Consider the following 9,510-nt stretch of genomic DNA (forward strand, 5'->3'; position numbering starts at 1 on the left):
AACACTTGAAACTTGACAACGAACAACAAACAACTCCCAGTAGTCCAGCAAAGAAATTTCCACTGGCTGTATGTTTCGTCATTCCACGACTTTTCTAATATTGATCACGTCTTCCAATGGACATCTGATAAGTTTTAAAAAGCGTATATTTTTTTTGTTTGGTATTTCAGTGGAACGAATTCAAAGTACTTTGTTATCAAGCAACTGCAAATAATTGAGCTAAGCCGATCGTCAGGATAATATCACCCAAAAATAGCGCTTTTCTAGTTGCTATCACAGCATAATTCATTTACTTCACGGTAGTACACAACCTCAACCGAAATAGAACTGGTACACCCTCGTTCACTAGATAAATCATAGCTCTGAATTAATTAAGACAAAACAGTATCACATACTAAACAGCAGGAACAAGCCATCCGGTGGTTTGTGGAACGAGGGTAAGCCGCAACTCACATAAATCTCTTAACGCTTCTGTTTTCATTCCTTATGCCTCGTTTACAAAGCAAACGAACATGATGCTTGCTTTCCTCGAGCGAAGCGAGACATGCTTCAGTAATTGCTTTGTAAGACTTTGATCACAATTTTGAAACAATTGCCCACTATTAATTACAAAAACATGCTATCCAAAAATATCACCATTAGGGTTGATGGACTAGTCATGGCCAGGTTTGCTTCCACTGCTATAAAAAGTTGTGATCGGAATTATGAAATCATTAGATGTTGTAATTGTATGTTGTACTTTTTTTTTATTAATTTAATTATAACTAAACATCAACAGGCGTCATTGGCACCAATGATGTAACCTAAACTAAACATGAAAAGTACTAAAACTAAACATTAATAAGTCAATAGTCATCTCGTAAAAAAAGGAACATTGCTAGACAAACTAAACTGATCTAGAAAAAAAAATTGCAAAAAATTGTTTGGAATAATTTCTTGCTAAAATTCTCCAATCGCGAGATATTCGCGATCAATAATATAAATTCGAGATTTTTTCACTTTTTTCTGGCGTCCTGGAGAAAACCCTTTCCTTGATTCGAAGTGTTTCTGGTTTGTGTAATTTTCAATAGTGACCTTTTGAAAATTAACAAAGTGTTCATTTTTGCAGATTTGTAGCAAAATTTCCAATCGATTGCCTTATTTAGAATTTAAATCCATCCGCTATTGACAGAGTTATAAGTGGTCAAAACCTGACCACTTTTCGTAACGCGGTCGATTTTGTTTTTTTTTTTTAAATTGCACCCCCAATATGTAGCCAAAAGACGTAATCCTAAAAACGAACTAATCCTCCGGCAAAGCAGCTGGCGAGTCAGTTCAAAACCAAATAGTGCGGAGACCCCATTGAAGATTCTCTGTAAACCACCGATTGCACTGAATTTGAAATTTTCGCTCTTCAATGCTTAAACGGTTCCAAATTGGGTTCTGGCTAGCCTCCTAAAATTTGAACTACGTTAGTAAGAAACTGACAAACCATTTCAAGTTTATCTGGGAATTACTATGAGATAACTTATGTTTTTGTTTATATTTATCTAACAAATCACCACATCACTATGCTTTTGAAAATGATAGCAGTGATTGCAGAAAATTTTCTCAGCTACAACTTTGTTGAAAACCTCTTTTCAATCAAATGTAAGGAACAAAAGTTGTTAATGATTCAAGTCACTGATGTCTTATGATTATGTTCATTCAACTGTTCAGCAGGCAACATTGGTGTTTCTGGTGCGAAGAATAGAGCACAAATATCATGACAAATTTTTTTTACACTGCAGAATACAGTGTTGCCCGCAGAACAGCTGCTTGATCATGCCATAAGATTATCAATCTCTTAAACAATTAATATCAATTTAATTTGACATTTGGCTGAAAAACGATATTCCGCAAAGTTGTAGCTTAGAAAATTTTCCGTAAGAATAGTTATAGAAATTTTCGAAAAAGCAATACGGAAAATGGGTAGAAGACAATGAACAAAAAGTTTGGTTTTCCCATAGTAATTTCCATATAAACTTCGAATAGTTTGTGCCAAGTCAGTTTCTTACCAAATAAGTTTAAATTTTGGGAGGCTAATCAGGACCTGATTTGAAACCGTTTGAGCACTATGGAGCGAAAATTTCAAATTTTGCATCAGTCTACTGAACATACTATAATTAGTTCGTTGTATGGCCAGGCGCAGCATTGAATTATTCCGTAGGGCTCTGGGTTGAACATTGATGTCAATTTACTCAAGGAGAACAGGGCAATCGGTGCGCCCTTGCAAAATATCTGCAATTAGCAATGCCCTTGCTGTATCTCTTCGGACCGACAGGGGCTCCAGATGGATCAGTTGCAAACGACTTTCGTAGCTACTAGCTAGGCAATCGGAAGGGATTCGTCCACGGCAGTTTACATAGGCACCGTTGTTGTAGTGAAGAGTCCAGACAACCGAGAAGTATTCTAATATGGAGCGAGACAAAGAGCAGTACAACGATTTAATGCAGTAGATATCCGTGAAGTCTTTGGCAATCCTGAATACAAACCCTAGCATTCTGGAAGCTTTATCGACGGCATACGAGATATGCTGTTTGAAAGAGAGTTGTGTATCCAAAATCACACCTAGGTCCTTAGTTTGGCTGACGCCCTCAATTTCAGTACATAACAAAACATACTTGAACATAATAGTCTCTATCCTGCGTGAAAAAGAGATAACCGAGCATTTGGACGGGTTAGCCTCCATATGATTCAGAATACACCAATCAGCAAAAGCATTCAACTGACGTTGAAGAAAGCAACAGTCTTCAATTGAGTGAATTCGAAGGAAGAGTTTAAGGTCATCTGCGTAAGTTAATCGTGGTCCCTCAATTACTAGATTCACGTCGTTGAAGTAAATCAGGAAAATCAGCTGTCCCAGGTGACTACACTTGGGTATGCCGGACGTGGCAGCGAACACTGGCAGCGGGACAGGTGATCACCAAAGACAACAGTAAGATAGCGATCGGTGAGGTATGACTGATATCCATAGCAAAAGGCAGCCGTAGATACCTAGCCTGTCCAGTTTTGCGATATATATATTTTTTTTTTCATTAATATATTTGATAAGGCTCAACCTTTTTAACTTTACAGAGCCGAGGATTCTTGTTCATTATACAAAGCATCTTAAAGCTATAGTCAAAAGGTACAACACAATAAACACTTGTTTGTGCAACGTCATCTACATGTACAACTACCCTACCCACTATAGCTACTATACAAAAGAATACAATTAAACAATATATCAGTATCTCAAATACCTCCGCCATGGCAGGACGGTCAAGCAAACTGTGTGTTTTATTAATTTCATCTCCGTCCCTAAGGCTTGTACTCGAAACAAATGCACCATCCGTGTGTAACTTTTTTATCCGTGGGTAAAAATTGATGAAAATCTGGATATAACTAGTTTGGAGTGAATTGTTTACATATGCAAAATTTCATAACAATCGGTTCAGTGGTTATTGAGATGTCATCGAAACAAGAACAAAATCGCCGGAGAATTTTGCGCGCCGTCATGGAAAATCCGACTGCGACCGTGAGATGGATCGGAAGACAACTGGGAATCACCCATACAACTGTGTCTCGGGTGGTAAAATCGTTTAAGGAGTCCCAGAAGACCGAGCGGCGGGCTGGAAGTGGAAGAAAATCGAAGACAGCTGACCCTGTGAAGGCCCGGAAAGTGTTGGATTATTTCAAGCGTAATCCGAACCTTTCGATTCGTGACGCGGCTCTGAAGGCAAAGTGTTCCGCCTGTTTCGGTCAGCAAACCATGAAACGAGCTGGGCTTCGTGTATTCAAGGTCCGGAAGGCAGCGAACCGGCGTGATCAACAAAACACGGCGGCCAAATCCCACCAAATCCAAATCCTGTATCCAGAGTGGTTAACGAAACCGATGTGTGTGGTTATGGAAACCTACATCTAGTCAGACGCAAAGCAGATACCGGGTCTGGAGTTCTACGTTGCCAAATCACGGTTTGATGTTCCGGAAGACATAAGGAAGAAGAAAGTGGACAAATTCGCCAAAAAATACTTGCTCTGGCAGGCCATATGCCAATGCGGTAAACTGAGTAAACCGTACATCACAATGGGTACCATCAACAGCGAAATTTACCGCACCGAGTGCCTCCAGAAGCGTCTGTTGCCTTTCTTTTGGTCCCACGGAGGCGAGACATTATTTTGGCCGGACCTGGCATCATGCCATTACGCGCGATCGACGTTGGATTGGTACAGAGACAATAATGTTGTTTTTGTACCAAAACCGCCAACCCCCCAACAGAGATTCGTCCGGTGGAAAGATTTTGGGCCGTAATGAAGGCCAAAGTTCGAAAATCGTCCAAGGTGTTTAAGAACGAGCTGGAGCTGAAGAAAGTCGGCTCCACCATTTGATTGGCTTGCTTCTGTCGACAGACGAGTGAACACTGAGCGAACACTGAGCGATAGATATGCGGTGATTCAACTTATCGAAGGCTGCAAATGAGTCAGTATAAATGACATCCGACATCTGAGCACGATCCGACATACTGTTAGGGGTGTAGGAAGTAAGGCACAGCAAGTTAGTGGCAGTGGAGCGACCAGCCATGAAACCATGCTGGTCGATACTAACATACGGCTCACAGTGAGCGAGTAACGGTTCCATAACAACGAGTTCGAACAATTTAGCAACAGCGCTAAGCGAAGTGATGCCACGGTAGTTGCCAACGTCCTGTTTGTTGCCTTTCTAGTGTACTGGAAACATGTTCGCTAGCTTCCAACAGGATGGGAAAACGCCGACGTCCACGGACCGTTGAAAAACGTGCAGCAGTGGAGACAACAAACTGTCCAAGTGCGTTTTGAGGAACGCCAGTGAAATTCCATCAGGACCCGGATTTTACGACGACTTGAGTTTCGAGGAAGCCCTGGTAAACGTCTCGGGATTGATATCAATTCTGCTCATGGTTTGGCCAGTTTCACGTACCACTCGACTGGCAGCCAGTCGGGCATGGTCGTCACTTAGTCTCTACCAAATTTTTCAGAGAACAGCTGACAAATATCTTGCGTAAATGAGGCCACGTTACCATTATGTATCATAGACGACGGCAGACCAGCTTCCAAAACTGCTTGGGACACCCGCAATCCACGTCGATACTGAAGAAAGCACCTTTTCGCAGCTCGTTTGTATTCGTGATTGATCTTGACATAGTGACGTTGAAGGGCTCTCTTTCTGGATTTCAGTCGACGAAATTCGCTCGTATGCCATGGTGGATGGGTCGTATGATGATGAATCTTTTTCGGAACGTGTCTGTCAATGACATATGAAACATTGGACATTGGAAATAGTTTGAACGGCGGACTCAATGTCAACGGTGTCCAATAAGTCGTCCCAATCTAAACTGGAGAGTAACTCGGCGATACTACCATGGTCGGCGCTACGAAAATCGTAGGAAAAGGTGGCTGGTGAAATATTAAAATCATGTATCAGCTTAGTACTTAACGTCATCAGTAGCGGCGGATGGTGCCGATCCAGTCTCACTAGAGGAGAGGGCGCCTCGCATAAGAAAGGAGCTATGTCCTGGACGGTTACAAAACAAAGATCCAAACTGCGGTTGTTCCGGTTAATAACATGATTGATTTTAGTTCTTGCAAGATGCTAGAAGAGGTTGGAAAGTATGTGTTTTACTCATAAAAACTGCCATTCAGAGCGTGAGCGTTCTCTCAGAGTTAGCTAAAAATCTCTCAAATAAAATATTTTAAATAAAAATCAGAGTGAGCCCTCACGAATCTTAATATTGACAGGATACACATATTTTACAACCTCTTCTTGTAACTTACAACTTATCATCTAATGATTTCATAATTGTGAAAAACAATTTTTTATAGCAAGTCAGTGGAAATATAATTCTGAGTCATGGCTATATGCAGGCATGGAAAATCATTTACATTCATTTAATGCATTCATTTACATTCATTTGCCTCTAACTTTTTTCATCAACAGCATTCCGCAAAATGATGTAAAGAGCTTTAGTAGGTTATGTTATTAACTAAAACTTTTGCCAGTAACTCAAATCTGTATCTTTTATGCATCACGAATTAAAGTGGGTAGAACTTGTTACTGTTTTTCAGTGAATGTAAAATACATTCATTGAAAACAGTAGTGGCTTCTGTTCGCTCTGGTTCGTCATGCCTAAGAGATACGAATTTGAGTTGTTAACAAAAGTTGTAGTTTATAACAAAACCTACAAAAGCTGCATCATTTTGCGGAATTCTGTTGATAAAAAAAAATTAAGGGCAAATGAATGTACATGAATGCAAATGATTTTCCATGCCTGGCTATTTGTTCCCATTATGTGATTGGAAAACTCATGAGTGTAAACACTGTCACTTTTTCACGATCGATAACGATGCTTAGATGTTGGTCAAACAATAAGTTTATTGTTGCTGATTGCATCTGTCAATGGACTGCCCCAAAAATGCATAAAGTGTAATAAAAGTGAACGTTTCCGTCAAATCGTTTTGGTGTCTTCAGGGCACCGAAGACAGTAAGACGATTATACGGAAACTCGCACTTTTATCACATTTTTAAATAAGTGAAAACGCGTTTACTAGTTCAATTTGGTATAATTTCGCTGAGAGGTGATTAGATGCATTGTTATGGCACAGTTGTAGAAGGCTATAATTTATAGAATTCTATTTAAAAGTGACAGTGATCTTTTCAACATTCCTACCACGACGCTGCATGTCCCCGGACAGACCAAGGAGGAAGTTCCATAGGATCTGGAGCAGACCAAGCTGTGCCAGGACTACCAGCAGTAGTTCGAACTGCACAAGGAAGAATAATAAAAGGAAAATCCCGAGTTGCATAAGGTCGATTTGGATAATTTGGTTCGAAGACTACAACGCTCGGAAGTTGACACAGATTTGGGAAGCACAATTGACGACTGACGATTAGCTGCGGATACTCAACACGAAGCTGGCCGCCAAAAGCTAACACTCGGACTACTCTCTGATCACTGCCGGCAGTACCATTCGGCGTCATGGAGTTGATTGTTTCGATGCGAAATCAGAACGTTCTGGTTCAAACGTTACCGAGATCAGTTCGATTATAGCCGAAGATCTACCGGGGCAACGATGGATATGCTTTGATGGCGGTGAAGGGTAACAACTGTGGCCTTACCACCGATGCGACGTATGTTAATTTGTAGTGAGATTTCGGTTTAAATTTGAATTAAGTAAAAAAGTAGTTTTATTTTCGGATATGTGTCATCTTATACGAGATGAAATAAATGGTTTTTGATTTTTATAACAAAAATAAAACATAATTAGGTTGAGTGGAAGCATTAAAAATCCGTGGGATTGTGCCGTGAAAAGTAGTCGGTCAAAGCAAACTCAAAGGTGATACTCTAAGGAAGCCTTAGCGTGAAACTTTAAAGGCACAAATGTCAGCTTCCACAAAACATACAAATTTGAAATTGCTACTCCTTGTTTGCTGTGCTACTAAAAACCAGAGAGTAGCAATTTCAAATTTGTATGTTTTGTGGAAGCTGACATTTGTGCCTTTGAAGTTTCACACTAAGGCTTCCTTAGAGTATCACCGAACTAATACCGAACTAATTTTCATGGCAGTATCACGCGAAATTTTTATTGCTCCTACTCAACCTAATTAACTTACAATTTTTAAACTGAATTTCACTTGTTGAGGTACTACGATCGAAATCTCCCGGAACTCCAACCCGATGGTAAAACCGAACGTCTTAGTATGAGATCCTTTTTCGTCGAAAACCTCCGAGAGCTTCTTGCCCGGAATCATCACCTTCAGCAGTTCCTCTTCCAGATTGAGCAGTAAGGTGTAGTGCAACGTTCGGACGACATTGGAGTAGTAGGACTTGTAACGCGCACCCAGAGCACAGATGATAGATCCAAAGTGCAGATAGTTTTTGTCGCTGAATGCACTGAACTTCAAGCTGTAATTGCCACCCGACTGGATAATGGTCGGGTAGCATATGTCCAACTAGTTGGTATCCACATCGGAGACGTATCTTTTGTCCGTCAGTGCCTGCTCGACACCCTCCGACAGTTTGGCATGTTTCACATTCTTACCAGCATCCCTAATCTCCATGATGTGATCCTTGAGGTACTTGTTGAATACGTCTACCGTCTGATGGTGATAACCTCGGAGTCGTCCTTGGAGGGCATGATGTACGCGATTGGGACGCTGATGCCCACCGTGTCGAAGCTCTTGTCCTTGCTGAAGGCGCCACGATTCATAGAATTCACCCGGGAAGTTGTTCTTGGAGAAGACGCCCAACGTTTTGCCATCCTTGGATCCCTTAATCGCCTCCAGCAGCTTTTCAAAATTGGCCTTGTCTTTGTCGTTCTTTTCCCGAACCAACAGCTTCACCGACGGAATGCCCTCCTCACCGTCCTTCTCGATCTGCTTCAGGAAATCAACCTTCTCCTTGTTGGTCAGGAAAAAGATTGACTTTTCGCATAGCACCGTAATCGTATCGATCAGCTCGTATCCCAGCAGCCAAGTCTTCAGCGAAGTTGATTTGCTGTAGATGGTTTCCTCGTCTACACCGACCGCCATCAGAATGCAATCCACAATCTGCAGCGAATCATGGGAAAACTCTGGTTCCTTCCAGTTGGCGTAGAGGCGTTTTATTCGTCGGTAGAAGAAATCCTTATCGAGTACGATATTCGACATTTTCGGGGCCGTTGTGATAGCAAACCTAAACATTCAAGCAGTCAGAAATATGTACTAAAGGGTGATACGGGCAAAATTTGGTCAATATCAACTTGACGTATTTCTTTCAATTTTGCATTTAAAAAACCTGAACACCCCTCATTTTGAAGGTGTGTGTGTGTGTAGAATGTTGCTCCTATTTTGATTTTGGAATTCACTCTTCAGTTGTCAAAATGCCGTCCAAGCAAGAAGAGCAGCGTATCAAAATTTTGCTCGCGCATCGCGAAAATCCGAGCTACTCGCACGCAAAGTTGGCAAAATCGCTAAAAGTTGCCAAATCAACCGTTACAAATGTAATTAAAGTGTTTGGGGAACGTTTGTCGACAGCCAGGAAGTCTGGATCGGGGGGAAATCGAAAACCGGAAGCCGCTGAGACGACAAAGAGAGTTGCCGGTAGTTTCAAGCGAAACCCTAACCTCTCTCTCCGAGATGCCGCAAATAAGCTGGGTGTATCATCTACAACCGTGCATCGAGCCAAAAAACGAGCCGGACTATCGACTTACAAGAAGGTAGTGACTCCAAATCGCGATGATAAACAAAATACGACGACCAAAGCGCGATCCCGGAGGCTGTACACGACGATGCTGACGAAGTTTGACTGCGTGGTAATGGACGACGAAACCTACGTCAAAGCCGACTACAAGCAGCTTCCGGGACAGGAGTTTTATACGGCAAAAGGACGGGGAAAGGTAGCAGATGTTTTCAAGCACATGAAACTGTCAAAGTTCGCAAAGAAATATCTGGTTTGGCAAGCCATCTGTACCTGTGGCTTGAAAAGCAGCATTTTC

General features: G+C 41.5%; 1 protein-coding gene across 1 annotated transcript in view; it reads right to left on the reverse strand.

The window, feature by feature from the left end:
- LOC135711800 (FACT complex subunit spt16-like) overlaps window positions 1-8,683 on the reverse strand; it is a 51,073-nt gene extending 42,390 nt beyond the window's left edge. Inside the window, exons 1-2 of the mRNA XM_065234755.1 lie at window positions 7,989-8,683; window positions 7,649-7,940 (exon numbers count right to left, since the gene is read on the reverse strand). Coding sequence (XP_065090827.1) covers window positions 7,649-7,940; window positions 7,989-8,683 — 987 coding nt within the window. The remainder of the gene's footprint in view (window positions 1-7,648; window positions 7,941-7,988) is intronic.
- Between the last annotated feature and the right edge of the window lie 827 nt (window positions 8,684-9,510).

The sequence above is a fragment of the Ochlerotatus camptorhynchus genome, unplaced genomic scaffold, assembly GCF_037179485.1.
Source record: "Ochlerotatus camptorhynchus isolate MF236.1 unplaced genomic scaffold, CSIRO-AGI_Acam_v1.1 ptg000443l, whole genome shotgun sequence".
NCBI classification, from domain to species: domain Eukaryota; kingdom Metazoa; phylum Arthropoda; class Insecta; order Diptera; family Culicidae; genus Ochlerotatus; species Ochlerotatus camptorhynchus.